The sequence below is a fragment of the Dryobates pubescens genome, chromosome 8 (assembly GCF_014839835.1).
Source record: "Dryobates pubescens isolate bDryPub1 chromosome 8, bDryPub1.pri, whole genome shotgun sequence".
Lineage (NCBI taxonomy): Eukaryota > Metazoa > Chordata > Aves > Piciformes > Picidae > Dryobates > Dryobates pubescens.
This window is the reverse complement of record NC_071619.1, coordinates 41,798,276-41,813,525: the sequence shown is the minus strand read 5'-3', so window position 1 is coordinate 41,813,525 and position 15,250 is coordinate 41,798,276. Positions and strand designations below refer to the sequence as shown.

Sequence of the window (15,250 nt, the reverse complement as noted above, 5' to 3'; positions counted from 1 at the left end):
GCCACATCCAATCCCCTCTTGAACACCTCCAGGGACGGTGACTCCACCACCTCCCTGGGCAGCACATCCCAATGACGAACGACTCGCTCAGTGAAGAACTTTCTCCTCACTTCGAGTCTAAACCTCCCCTGGCACAGCTTGAGACTGTGTCCCCTTGTTCTGGTGCTGGTTGCCTGGGAGAAGAGACCAACCCCTTCCTGTCTACAACCACCTTTCAGGTAGTTGTAGAGGGCAATGAGGTCACCCCTGAGCCTGCTCTTCTCCAGGCTAAACGATCCCAGCTCCCTCAGCCTCTCCTCACAGGGCTGTGCTCAAGGCCTCTCCCCAGCCTTGTTGCCCTTCTCTGGACACCTTCAAGTGTCTCAATGTCCTTCTTAAACTGAGGGGCCCAGAACTGGACACAGTACTCAAGGTGTGGCCTAACCAATGCAGAGTACAGGGGCAGAATGACCTCCCTGCTCCTGCTGGCCAAACTATTCCTAAGACAGGGCAGGATGCCATTGGCCCTCTTGGCCACCTGGGCACACTGCTGGCTCATGTTTAGGCGGGTGTCAATCAGCACCCCCAGGTCCCTCTCTGTTTGGGAGCTCTCCAGCCACTCTGACCCCAGCCTGTAGCTCTGCATGGGGTTGCTGTGGCCAAAGTGCAGCACCTGGCACTTGGATTTGTTGAATGCCATCCTGTTGGACTCTGCCCATCTGTCCAGTCGGTCAAGGTCCCTCTGCAGAGCCCTTCTGCCCTCTAACTGACCAACATCTGCTCCTAACGTGGTGTCATCTGCAAACTTGCTGATGACTGACTCAATCCCCTCATCCAGATCATCAATGAAGATGTTAAAGAGGATGGGGTCCAGCACTGATCCCTGGGGGACACCACTGGGGACATGATTTTTTTCTTGTGATTCTGCAAGAATTCCACGTGCCATTGGAATATACCCAGTCTGTTGTTCTAATGTGATGATCTTAAAAGTCTTTTCCAACCAAAACAATTCTGTCATTCTATGTGTAGCTTAACAGCTAAATCATTGATGGTGTGGTGGTTTAACCCACCCACATCAAACAAAAGCTCAGCTGAACCCAGTTGGGGAAGCAAATGAAGGAGCTGTATTGCACAAGCAATAATGGAATGCAAATGGCTATGTACAAATATACAGTATTTACGATATTATACAGGTATTTGCAGAGAGAAAACAGCACAGAAATCCTCCTTGAGCAGGAGGACACTGCCCTGCTTCCCCCCAAACTCTCCCTCCCTTTCCCCTCTGTTAATTAGAAGCAAAGAGAAAGGGAGAAATGTTAGGGGAATTTCAGTTAGTTGAAAAGTGTCGTTACAAAGTCAGTGGTCTTATCTCAAGGTTGTTAGATGATAAGAGGTCTCTCTGTCCAGGAACAGCCAGCATGCAAGCAGAAGGAGGGAATGAGAGAAGAATGTGAGATATTGCTGTGATACATCTCACATCTGACCAATGAAATTCATTTGGAATTATTTCTCCTGTTTTCCTTCTTACACTCAACTGTGCAGCTGGAGAATTTGCAGCTATCTTTCTTAAAGGCACAGCCTGAAATGATCACAGATGGTTTAGTGATTGAGTTTATATCAAGTTGATAAGCCAGAAATATGATAAAACATGAATATGATTTATTAAATATTTTAAAAAACCTATTTCCAAGCCAATTTGATTCGAGTTCATTTACCTCTTTGATGATAGGTTAATTACACACAATAGGAGGCTAATAAACAGTAGAATAACAGTCTAGAACGAATAGAATAGAATAGAATAGACCAGGTTGGAAGAGACTTTTGAGATCATCAAGTCCAACCTATCAGCCAACACCATCTGATTAACTAAAGAGTGGTACCAAGCACCCCATCCAGTCTCTTCCTAAACACCTCCAGTGATGGTGACTCCACCACCTCCCTGGGCAGCACATTCCAATGTGCTACAACCTGGCTACAGCCTCCCTTCAGGGAGTTGGAGACAGCAAGAAGGTCTCCCCTGAGCCTTCTCTTCTCCAGGCTAAGCAACCCCAGCTCCTTCAGCCTCTCCTCACAGGGCTGTGCTCCAGACCCCTCCCCAGCTTTGTCCCCTTCTCTGGACACCTTCCAGCAACTCAACATCTTTCCTAAACTGAGAGGCCCAGAACTGGACACAGGACTCAAGGTGTGGCCTGAGCAGTGCTGAGTACAGGGCACAATGAATTCCCTTCTCCTGCTGGCCACAGTGTTCCTGATGCAGGCCAGGATGCCATTGGCCTTCTTGGCCACCTGGGCACACTGCTGGTTCATGTTCAGCCTACTATCAGCCATTACCCCCAGTTCCCTTTCTGCCTGGCTGCTCTCAGCCACTCTGACCCCAGCCTGTAGCACTGCCTGGGGTTGTTGTGATCAATGTGTAGAACCTGGCACTTGGATGTGTCCAATCTCATGCCCTTGGACTCTGCCAATCTGTCCAGCCTGTCAAGGTCCCTCTGCAGAGCTCTGCTACCCTCTAACAGATCAACTCCTGCCCCCAGCTTGGTGTCATCTGCAAATTTACTGATGATGGACTCAATCCCCTCATCCAGATCATCAATAAAGATATTTATGAGGATGGGGCCTAGCACTGATCTTGGAATACAGAGGAACAAACTGGGATCTTGGATGTGCAAAACCATCCACAGTGCTGCCTTGGGTGGTGAGAGGAACCACCTCAGGTTCACAATGGAGCTAACCAACAGGTTAGCTATAAGCCTTAGACTGAGGCAGGTAAATTAGCTTAAGTTATGAACCTCTGAGCTGTTAACTTTGTTGAATGAGGTGGTGCTCTGAGTTTGTAGTTACAGCCCAAAGGGCAGAGATAATCTGATGTTAGTATCCAAGATTAGAGGAAGTGAGAGAGAGGGAGAGGGTGCTGTGGCGAAGATCTGGGCACTATGCTGCTAGGACAAAAGAAGCTAATTGCCCTGAAGAGAGGAGCAAATAGGTGCTTGTCACCACCTTGAATCCCACTAAGGAGTGGGGGAAGTGGGGAGAAGACGAGAGATGGCAGGAACAAAGAACAAGGAACATGTGGGCTCTTGAAATCTTCCCCTGTCTGCAAACACAACGGCACATCAGCTATTCAAATCCTGCCACTCAGTTCAAAATGTTGCCTGGTGAGCAAAACTGCACAGCCTTCTCTCATAGCCTCTGACACCTGCAACTGCCTCTCTGAAATGTGAGGCTTGGGGTCCAGCTTCCACCTACTCCACCTGCCAATTGGCTTCTCAACCTCAATCCAGACCCTGCAACAGAGAGGGAGGAGCAAGGGCAGTGGCTCAAACAGACTTAGCTGCCTTGTTAATGCCTCTTCCAGACCATTTAGTCAGTAAAGAAGCTATTAAAAAAGTCATGTCTGCAGGATGTGGTTAAACCTACTGGGGTTTATGTACTATGTTACCTTTACAAGACTCACAGTGTTTGAGAAGATGATGGGATGTTGAAGACATGATTCCCTTTTGCAGTTCAGCTTAGGTGTAGAAGTTAGTGTGATGAAGTTCACTGTGGTCCATGGAGATGGATAGGTTCCTTTAGATGACTGTTCAGGTCAGATGCTGAACTTACATGGCCTGCATTGCCTCTTGGAAAAGAATTGCCATGCCTAATTGATCTTGTGTTGATTGTTCAGTGCTGAGCTACCAGCTAAGTTGGAGGACATGCCTACACCCTGTGTACATTTAAGCAATTCAGGATGATAAATAGCAGACAGGTTTGTGAAGCATTGTTTACCTTTTGGAGATGTTTGCTGTGCTTAGTTAGACTGTATAGAGGTTTAAAACTACTTTTGAGGCTTTACATGGCTTTCTGTGACCAGGAAACGATTCTCACTTTGCTGTCACTAATTGCACGAAGATCACGGAGCTGTGGTTTGCCCTTCAGTTCATGCAGGACCTCACCATCCTTGCCTGGTTTTCTCAGCTTTGCCTGTGCTGCAGTTTTCTCTCTGAGGCCATGTATTGCACCTCTGTACACTTAATACTGTTGGGCTGAAGTTCTGCACAGCACTGCTTGTTCTCTTTAATATCTGTGTCAATGATCTGGAGAAGGGGATTCAGTGCACCCTCAGGAAGTTTGCAGAGGACACTAAGCTAGGCAGGAGTGTTGATCTGCTTGAGGGTAGGCAGGCTCTACAGAGGGACCTGGACAGGCTGGATCAGTGGGCCAAGAACAGTTGTATTGAGATTCAACTAGACCAAGTGCCAGGTCCTAGTTACGTTGCAACAGCACCGTGCAATACTCCAGGCTTGGGGCAGAGTGGCTAGAAACCTGCCCAGCAAAGAAAGTCTTAGGGGTGCTGGTTGGCTGCCAGCTGAAGGTAAGCCAGTGTGTGCCTGGGTGGCCAAGAAGGCCAACAGCATCCTGGCCTGTATCAGGAATAGTGTGGCTATCAGGACCAAGGAAGTGATTGTCCCTCTGGACTCTGCACTGGTAAGACCACACCTTGGTACTGTGGTCAGTTTTGGGGCCTTCACTACAGGACATTGAGGTGCAGGAGTACATCCAAAGTGCAAGGAAGCTGGTGAAATGTCTGGAGAACAGGTCTTGTGGCTGAAGGAACTGGGGTTGTTTAATCTGGAGACAAGAAGGCTGAGAGGAGACCTCCTTGCTTACCAGAAAGGAGGTTGGAGCAAGATGGGAGTTGGTCTCTTCTCCCAAGTAATAAGTGATAGGATGATAGGAAATGGCCTTAAGTTGCACCAGTGGAGGTTTAGGTTGGATAATAGAAGAAACTTTTTCACTGAAAGGGCTCTCAAAGACTGGAATGGGCTCTGAGGGAGGTGGTTGTATCCTCATCCCTGGAGGTGTTTCAAAGATGCAGGTATGGTGTTGAGGGGCATGGTTTAGCACCAGACTTCAGAGAGTCAGATAATGGCTGGACTCAATGATCTTAGAAAGGTCTTTTCCAAATGGGACAATCTTGTGATTATGGTTTACTCAGGGCTTTTTTTCAGTTTCATATGGTTTATAATTCCTTAGTGACTTTTTTTTCTTTACTTTGTTTGTCCTGCACTGTGCTTCTACTATGTTTGAGAGGCCCAGGTGGCCATACTCCAGGCAGCACAGGCCTCTGGTTCACTAGCTTGAGCAACATAGGTGGTGAGTCCTAAGAAGCTGCATGCAGTAGATGCATGAAGACTCACCAGTAAAACTTGGAGGCTGATCACATCAGAGCACAGTGAAGCAGGATAGAGGAAGAGGATTTTCAGTAGTCAGAGGGGGGAGGATTGGAGTGCCAGAAATTTCCTGTGGGCTGGTATTTCTTACCCATGTATTGTGTCAATGTCTTGGTGAACCAGCCAGCATCACAGCAGAGGACAGTGGCTGATATGCCAGAGGGCAGTGGCAGTAGCAGGCACATATATGAACACTTAACATGAGGCTTACAAAGACAAGACCTGAAAGAAGTGGTCAGGCATTGGAACAGGCTGCCCAGGGAAGTGGCAGAGTTGCAGTTCCTGGAGGTGTTCAAAAACCATGTAGACGTGGCACTCTGGGACATGGTTTAATGGGCAGAGTGGCAGATGGTTGGCTTTGATCATCTCTGAGGGCTTTTCCAACCTCAGTGATTCTGTGATTCTAAGTATTTGAAAAATTGCTGAATCATAGAATCAATAAGGTTGGAGAAGACCTCAGAGATCATCAAGTCCAACCTGTCACCCAACACCTCATGACAACTAAACCATGGAACCAAGTGCCACTTCCAATCCTTTTTTGAACACCTCCAGGGACAGTGACTCCACCACCTCCCTGGGCAGCACATTCCAATGGCCAATTGCTCTTTCTGGGAAGACTTTCTAACTTTCTCCTCTGGTCCAGCCTGAACCTCCCCTGGCACAGGTGGAGACTGTGTCCTCTTGTTCTGGTGCTGGTTGCCTGGGAGAAGAGACCAACCCCCACCTGGCTACAACCTCCCTTCAGGGAGTTGTAGAGCAAGGTCTCCCCTGAGCCTCCTCTTCTCCAGGCTAAGCAACCCCAGCTCCCTCAGCCTCTCCTCACAGGGCTGTGCTCCAGACCTCTCCCCAGCCTCCTTGCCCCTCTCTGGACATGTTCAAGTGCCTCCTTCTTAAATTGACTTATGTTTCATGCCCGGGGAGGTGGTGGAGTCACCATCACTGGAGGTGTTTAGGAGGACACTTGATAGGGTGCTTGGTTGCATGGTTTAGTTGATTAGGTGGTGTTGGATGATAGGTTGGACTCAATGATCTTGAAGGTCTCTTCCAACCTGGTTTATTCTATTCTATTCTATTCTATTCTATTCTATTCTATTCTATTCTATTCTATTCTATTCTATTCTATTCTATTCTATTCTATTCTATTCTATTCTATTCTATTCTATTCTGTTCTACTCTACTCTACTCTACTCTATTGTATTCTATTTTGTATTTATAAGGAAACAATTTTCTCTTTTTATGAGAGCCTTCCTCAAACCCCACTGAAACAATCCATGCTTTTGTCTCACTGTGTTCTGTAAACACTTGTTACTCTAATTTAAAAGGTGTTTTTCTGTCTCAGGTAAGAGCTAGAAGTGCTGCTCCAGAACCATCACTTCTCCTTCACATTTCCTTTTCCTAATTTGTACTTTCAAAATGAAGTGAGAAGGCATTCCTAATTGATTGTAATTGTGCTGAGAACTGAAGTCTTTTGTGAGACAAAGTAACCTCCAGGAAAATGCATTTAGCTTCAGAGTAATTAAAAGATGCTCTCCTGAAAGGTGATGAAAACTGCCAAATTAGATTAAACTAGAGGTCATTTAGAAGTTACAGCTTAGCAAGATAGAATCACTGAATCACCAAGGTTGGAAAAGACCTCAGAGATCATCAAGTCCAACCTATCACCCAACACCTCATGACTAACTAAACCGTGGCTCCAAGTGCCACGTCCAATCCCCTCTTGAACACCTCCAGGGATGGTGACTCTACCACCTCCCTGGGATAGTATCTTTTATTCTTTAAGAGGTATGGTATTTTCTGTTCATTCTCTATGGGAGCCTGAGGAACTTGGAAAATTTTGCCTACATCAAACTACTAGTTTCCTCTATGGATACTGGTAGGACCCACTCCCATCCTACTTAGGTATCTGACATTCACTTGAAGCCATCCCACAGAAGTAAAGGGACTGCAACAAGTGTTTGGCAGAACTGTGAAGCAAAGTACACACATCTTGGTGCTCCTGAGGCTCTTTCTCAGCCTGGATGTTTCTGTGATTCTGTGAAAACCCTTGGGCCTCTGCCCTTTAGGAGGAGCACTGCCTCTCCACTGGTGCTCTGCAAACACAGCTCATTCAACACATCCATATCAGGGAAAAACAATCCTGTTGTAGCAAGCTATCCTGGGGGTACTGGTCAATAGTAGGCTGAACATGAGCCAGCAGTGTGCCCAGGGGGCCAAGAAGGCCAATGGCATCCTGGCCTGCATCACAGATAGTGTAGCCAGCAGGAGCAGGGAAGCCATTCTGCCCTGTACTCAGCACTGGTTAGGCCACACCTTGAGTCCTGTGTCCAGTTCTGGGCCCCTCAGTTTAGCAAAGATGTTGAATTGCTGGAAGGTGTCCAGAGAAGGGCAACAAAGCTGGGGAGGGGTCTGGAGCACAGCCCTGTGTGGACTGACTGAGGGAGCTGGGGTTGCTTAGACTGGAGAGGAGGAGACTCAGGGGAGACCTTCTTGCTGTCTCCAACTCCCTGAAGGGAGGTTGTAGCCAGGTGGGGGTTGGTCTCTTCCCCCAGGCAACCAGCACCAGAACAAGAGGACACAGTCTCAAGCTGTGCCAGGGGAGGTTTAGGCTGGATGTTAGGAAGACTGGATGAGGCACTTGGTGCCATGGTTTAGTTGATTAGATGGTGTTGGGTGATAGGTTGGACTTGATAATCTCAAAGTTCTTTTCCAACCTGGTTAATCCAATCCTATCCTATCCTATCCTATCCTATCCTATCCTATCCTATCCTATCCTATCCTATCCTATCCTATCCTATCCAATACCTCCTATCCTATCCTATCCTATCCTATCCTATCCTATCCTATCCTATCCTATCCTATCCTATCCTATCCTATCCTATCCTATCCTATCCTATCCTATCCTATCCTATCCTATCCTATCCTATTCTCTGCATCTATGGATTGGTGTACTCTGAATGACACCCACACAAACAGGCTCAGGCTGATTTGAGTCATTAAATATGAGTGTTTGACATAGTGAACATCAAACAGATAAAGGAGTTTCTTTGCTGGTACAAACCCTCTACTGCCTGTGTGTTGACACTTCCCACACTCGAGGTTTCATGGTTTATTATTACAGAAAGGCTGATCAGGCACTGGAATGTGCTGCCCAGGGAGGTGCTGGAGTTGCCATCACTGGAGGTCTTTAAGACAAGCTTATGTGGCACTTGGTGCCATGGCTTAGTTGATTAGATGGTGTTAATTCATAGGCAGGACTTGATGATCTCAAAGGTCTTTTCCACCCTCAATAATTCTGTGATTCTGTGTCTGATAATGGCTTTTGTTTCTTAGTCACAGCAATGTTGGACTTGACAGGTTGGACTCGATGATCCTTGGGGGTCTCTTCCAACCTTAGTTATGCTGTGATACTGTGTGATAATGGATAAAGAATAAACAGTGATCAAGATTGGGCCCAGTCTTTAGTTGTTATACTTCTGTGGCATCAAGATGGTCTATCATTTACTATCATCTGACATTAATTTATTAATCTGTATTTAATGTATAAGATGTTCTATCTTTAACAGGACATTTTGTTACAGTATCACAGTATCACAGTATAACCAAGGTTGGAAGAGACCCCAAGGATCATCAAGTCCAACCTGTCCCAACAGACCTCACAACTAGACCATGGCACCAAGTGCCACGTCCAATCTCCCCTTGAACACCTCCAGGGACGGTGACTCCACCACCTCCCTGGGCAGCACATCCCAATGACGAACGACTCGCTCGGTGAAGAACTTTCTCCTCACCTCGAGTCTAAACCTCCCCTGGCACAGCTTGAGACTGTGTCCCCTTGTTCTGGTGCTGGTTGCCTGGGAGAAGAGACCAACCCCTTCCTGTCTACAACCACCTTTCAGGTAGTTATAGAGGGCAATGAGGTCACCCCTGAGCCTCCTCTTCTCCAGGCTAAACAATCCCAGCTCCCTCAGCCTCTCCTCATAGGGCTGTGCTCAAGGCCTCTCCCCAGCCTTGTTGCCCTTGTTGATAAGGTTATTGCTCTTTGTGCCCAAAAGTGCCAACCAGTGAACCAGCTGGCCATCCAATGGCAACTGCTGTCATCTTGCATATGGGTTAATGTGTTGCTGTGCTGGCTGACACTCGTGCTGTGCACACTGATTCTGATTATTTTGCTTGTTTGTTTTCTCCCCTTTCTTGCTGCCTGTTTGCTGGAACTCAGTGGTGTGGGTCGAAACTGGGGCTGGGCTTCTGCTGGCAGCAGCATCCTTGCTGAGTTTGGAACTCTGCACATGGAATTTGTACACCTCAGCTATTTGACAGGGGACCCTGTGTACTACAACAAGGTAGGTCTCAAGTTCAGGTTTTTCTCCTGCAATTCTCTTTTACACTGTTTTGTCATAAACTGCATGAAAGGGAAGTACTTTCTAAATTGAATTCAATTTGCATCCTTCATAGCAGGTAATTTTTTTTCATAGAATCATAGAATCAGTCAGGGTTGGAAGGAACCACAAGGATCATCCCGTTCCAATCCCCCTGCTATGGGCAGGGACACCCCACACTAGATCAGCCTGGCCACAGCCTCATCCAGCCTGGCCTTAAACACCTCCCTGGATGGGGCCTCAACCACCTCCCTGGACAACCCATTCCAGGGCTTCACCACTCTCATGGGGAAGAACTTCCTCCTCACCTCCAGCCTCAATCTCCCCACCTCCAGCTTCATTCCATTCCCCCTAGTCCTAGCACTACCTGAGATCCTGAGAAGTCCCTCCCCAGCCTTCTTATAGGCCCCTTCAGATACTGGAAGGCCACAATGAGGTCACCTGGGAGCCTTCTCTTCTCCAGACTGAACAGCCCCAACTCCTTCAGTCTGTCCTCACAGGAGAGGTGCTCCAGCCCTCTGATCATCCTCGTGGCCCTTCTCTGGACACCTTCCAGCACCTCCAGATCCCTCTTGTAATAGGGGCTCCAGGACTGGAGGCAGTACTGCAGGTGGGGTCTCAGCAGAGCTGAGCAGAGGGGGAGAATCCCCTCCCTTGCCCTGCTGGCCACACTTCTCTTGCTGCAGCCCAGGATCTGATTGGCTTTCTGGGCTGCAAGTGCACACTGAGAGCTCCTGGTGAGCTTCTCCTCCCCCAGCACCCCCAAGTCTCTCTCCTCAGGGCTGCTTTCCAGCCAGTCCCTGCCCAGCCTGGATTTGTGCCTGGGATTGCCTCCACCCAGCTGCAGGACCCTGCCCTTGGTCTTGTTGAAGCTCATGAGGTTGGCTTGTGCCCACCTCTCCAGCCTGTCCAGGTCTCTCTGGATGGATCCCTTCCCTCCAGCTGTCTGCTGCAACACACAGCTTGGTGTCATCAGCAAACTTGCTGAGGGTGCACTCAATGCCACTGTCCATGGCACCAACAATGGTTGTATTTTTCCTGGTTGTATTTTTGCTACCAGATAGGTGACTTCTGCAAGTGGAAATTTCTGTCTGCACAAATTTTTGGTTTTAATGTACTTCTGCATACATTTAAAAGTTATACTTTGAAAAGCATGTTTATATGAGCAGCCCTGTAGTGGTTTGAGCCTTAACTGGGAGTTAAGAGCTCAGATGGGGGCAAGGCTGAGGATCTCTCCCCTGCTCCCCCCTCCTCCCTCCCAAGAGAGAGGGAAAAAAAGGAAAGGGAAGGAGCAAATCCACCAAGCAATAATTTGGAGTTGGCCTGGAAGTAGAGAGGTAAAGAGTGTTCTTTAAACATTATACATATAACAATAACAGGTAAGGTTCACAAGGGCAAGGAACAAGGATGGATGGGGTGGGGGGAAAAAACAAGAATACAAAACCAGTGTCTCTTTGAAGAGGCATGGAGGCAGCAGGGAGAAGGATCAGACCCAACCACATGGCAGAAGAGCAGGAAAGCAGCTGCAGTAGCTCTTGTCCAGGAGAGGCAGGAGCCAAAAAGGAGAGCTAATGACTCCAATGCCCTCCCTTTTATACCCTATCTGGGCAGGGAAGGGGGAGTAGAACAGACTCAGTTTCCCAGGGGGAAAATGCCCTGCGTGGAGGGCAAAGCACTCACAAACCCTCCCCCCTGTTTTCAGGATGGGCCTTAACCCACCACAGGCCCTTTAAACACACAAGTATCCTAATTTGCAAGGAGCCCTCAAGAAAGCTTCTGCCTTCAGAATGAAAAAACCTACTTACAAAATAAAAGGGGGTGGTGTGGGGAAAGAACAGTGATTACATTAACTGTGTGCAGAGAGCAGCTGAATATTTGTCAGTGGTGATCTTCCTTTTTGATTTGATTTAGGTGATGCACATTCGGAAGCTGCTTCAGAAGATGGACCGTCCCAACGGGCTGTACCCGAATTACTTGAACCCAAGGACAGGCCGCTGGGGGCAGCGTAAGTACATACAGAGAAAGTCATTGAAAGCTTATTCTGAAGTACATATACATACATACATACATAGAATAGACCAGCTTGGAAGAGACCTTCAAGATCATCGTGTCCAACCCATCAACCAATCCAACACCACCCAAACAATTAACCCATGGCACCAAGCACCCCATCAAGTCTCCTCCTGAAAACCTCCAGTGATGGCGACTCCACCACCTCCCCAGGCAGCCCATTCCAATGGGCAATCACTCTCTCTGTATAGAACTTTTTCCTAACATCTAGCCTGAACCTCCCCTGGCGCAGCTTGAGACTGTGTCCTCTTGTTCTGGTACTGGCCGCCTGGGAAAAGAGACCAACATCCGTCTGTCTACAACCTCCCTTCAGGTAGTTGTGGAATAAGGTCTCCCCTGAGTCTCCTCTTCTCCAGGCTAAGCAACCCCAGCTCCCTCAGCCTCTCCTCGTAGGACTTGTGTTCCAAGCCCCTCACCAACTTTGTTGCTCTTCTCTGGACTCGTTCCAGCAAGTCAACCTCCTTCCTAAACTGAGGGGCCCAGAACTGGACACAGCACTCAAGGTGTGGCCTAACCAGTGCAGTGTACAGGGGCAGAATGACCTCCCTGCTCCTGCTGGCCACACTGTTCCTGATGCAGGCCAGGATGCCACTGGCCCTCTTAGCTGCCTGGGCACACTGCAGGCTCATGTTCAGTCTACCGTCAACCAGCACCCCCAGGTCCCTCTCTGCCTGGCTGCTCTCAGCCACTCTGACCCCAGCCTGTAGCTCTGCATGGGGTTGCTGTGGCAAATGTGCAGAACCTGGCACTTGGATGTGTTCAGTCTCATGCCCTTGGACTCTGCCCATCTGCCCAGCCTGTCGAGGTCCCTCTGCAGTGCCTCTCTACCCTCCAGCAGATCAACTCCTGCCCCCAGCTTGGTGTCGTCAGCAAATTTACTGATGATGGACTCAATGCCCTCATCCAGATCATCAGTAAAGATGTTAAAGAGCATGGGGCCCAGTGTCTTCCCAATTGGAGTTCTGCTTCTTACTTTAGTGCTGAGCTGCAGATGGGAAAAATTACTCTGCAGGATGTGAACAGCATTGCTTGGAAACGTGCAGCATGGAAGGGCTGCTTAGATGTGAGATCTCCTGAAGCCAGTTGTTGCCTGTTGCACTCTGAAGTGAGGCAGAGCAGACTTCTGATGCAGCTTCCTACCAGATCTGAATCCCATCCTTACTTCCTTACAAGAGGACACAGTCCTCTTGTCCCAGGCAACCAGTAACAGAACAAGAAGACACAGTCTCAAGCTGCACCAGGGGAGGTGCAGCTGGAACATGTCCAGAGAAGGGCAACAAGGGTGGGGAGGGGTCTGGAGCACAGCCCTGTGAGGAGAGGCTGAGGGAGCTGGGGTTGTTCAGCTTGGAGAAGAGGAGGCTCAGGGGAGACCTTATTGCTGTCTACAACTACCTGAAGGGAGGTTGTAGCCAGGTGGGGGTTGGTCTCTTCTCCCAGGCAACCAGCACCAGAACAAGAGGACACAGTCTCAAGCTGTGCCAGGGGAGGTTTAGGCTGGAGGTTAGGAAGAATTTCTTCCCAGACAGATTGCTGCCCACTGGAGGTGTTTAGGAAGAGCCTGGATGAGGCACTTGGTGCCATGGTTTAGTTGATCAGATGGTGTTGGGTGATAGGTTGGACTTGATGATCTCGAAGGTCTTTTCCAACCTGGTTCATTCCATTCCATTCCATTCCATTCCATTCCATTCCATCCCATCCCATCCCATCCCATCCCATCCCATCCTGTCAGTCAATAAAGCCATCATTCTTAAAGTATGAGGCTGAAAAGAGTTTAATGATTTTAACTTTGTTCTGCACATAGCTGGTAAGTGCATTGCTCTAGAGCAATACAGAAGTGAAGCATACTTGTGGTGGTTAAATTTAAGTTCCTTCCCCTGGTGTTAGGGACTGACATTTTACAATCATCATTCTCCTGTCTAATGGCATGATGAGCCTCAGTGTAGATCCTGCAGGTAGCAGGAAAATACTGGGTTTCTTGCTCCCAGTGTAACTGGAGAGAGAACACAGAGACCTGAACATGATTCCTTTTCATGAAGTGGTTCTTCCATCCAAGGTTGAGAGGTTTAGTGCTTTCATAGTGAATGTGATAAAAGAGAATCTTCATCTTTAAGGCTTCTGTTCTTTCATGAATGCAGGCTTATTAAGGAAAACCAAGCAATATGTTCTATTTCTAGTCCTGTTTGAGTCCATTGACAGGTTATGGGGATTTCAAGAGTTGGATGTAAATATCCATAGAATCCCAGAATGGTAGGGGGTGTAAGGCTCCTCTGGAGATCATCTAGTCCAACCCCCTCTGCTAGAGCAGTCTCCTTTAGATCAGGTTGCACTGAAATGTGTCCAGGAGGGTGTAGAAAGTCTCCAGAGAAGGAAACTCTACAATATCTCTGGGCAGCCTGGTTCAGTGCTTTGGTACCCTCACATAAAAGAATTGTTTCCTTATGTTTTGGTGAAAGCTCCTGTGTTCTAGTTTGTACCAGTTGCCCCTTGTCCTGTCACTGAGCACAGCTGAAAAGAGTCCAGTCACATCTTCATGGCCTCATATCCACCAGAATGTGTTCTGGCTTGCAAACTGAGAATTTGCTTCTGGCTTTTGAGTCTGGTCTGTGGGGGAAACAAATGCAGCTGTCATAGCCATGACTGTGAGCAGAGTTGTCTGCTCACATCATTGATATCAAAGTTCTCTCCAAAGCAACTAATATCTTTGAGTAGGCAATGTAAGAACACAGAATTGACCAGGTTGGAAAAGACCTTTGAGATCATCAAGTCCACCCTATCACCCAACATCATCTAATCAACTAAGCCATGGCACCAAGTGCCTCATCCAGGCTCTTCCTAAACACCTCCAGTGATGGCGACTCCACCACCTCCCTGGGCAGCACATTCCAATGGCCAGTCTCTCTGTCTGGGAAGAAATTCTTCCTGACATCCAGCCTAAACCTCCCCTGGCACAGCTTGAGACTATGTCCTCTTGTTCTGGTGCTGATTGCCTGGGGGAAGAGACCAACCCCCACCTGGCTACAACCTCCCTTCAGGGAGTTGTAGACAGCAAGAAGGTCTCCCCTGAGCCTCCTCTTCTCCAGGCTCCCTCAGCCTCTCCTCACAGGGCTGTGCTCCAGACCCCTCCCCAGCTTTGTTGCCCTTCTCTGGACACCTTCCAGCATCTCAACATCTTTCCTAAACTGAGGAGCCCAGAACTGGACACAGGACTCAAGCTGTGGCCTAACCAGTGCTGAGCACAGGGCACAATGACTTCCCTGCTCCTGCTGGCCACACTATTCCTTATCCAGGCCAGGATGCCCTTGGCCTTCTTGGCCACCTGGGCACACTGCAGGCTCATGTTCAGGCTACTATCAACCAGTACCCCCAGGTACCTCTCTGCCTGGCTGCTCTTCAGCCACTCTGACCCCAGCCTGTAGCTCTGCCTGGGGTTGTTGTGGCCAAAGTGCAGAACCCAGCACTTTAGATGTGTTCAATCTCATGCTGTCACTTTTGAGAGAGACACGTGGCACTGACGGGTTAAATTCTGTAGACAAATTTAGGTTTAACAATGTGCTCAGTAAAAACAAAGTGAACAAATACCAGTATTCCCCTATTCTTCATTCAAGAGATAGT

The 15,250-nt window shown here is 48.3% G+C and overlaps 1 protein-coding gene across 1 annotated transcript in view; it reads left to right on the top strand.

The window, feature by feature from the left end:
• The window catches only part of MAN1A2 (mannosidase alpha class 1A member 2), a 198,738-nt gene that overhangs the window by 116,484 nt on the left and 67,004 nt on the right, over window positions 1–15,250 (top strand). The window contains exons 7-8 of the mRNA XM_054163250.1: window positions 9,409–9,532; window positions 11,480–11,573. Coding sequence (XP_054019225.1) covers window positions 9,409–9,532; window positions 11,480–11,573 — 218 coding nt within the window. The remainder of the gene's footprint in view (window positions 1–9,408; window positions 9,533–11,479; window positions 11,574–15,250) is intronic.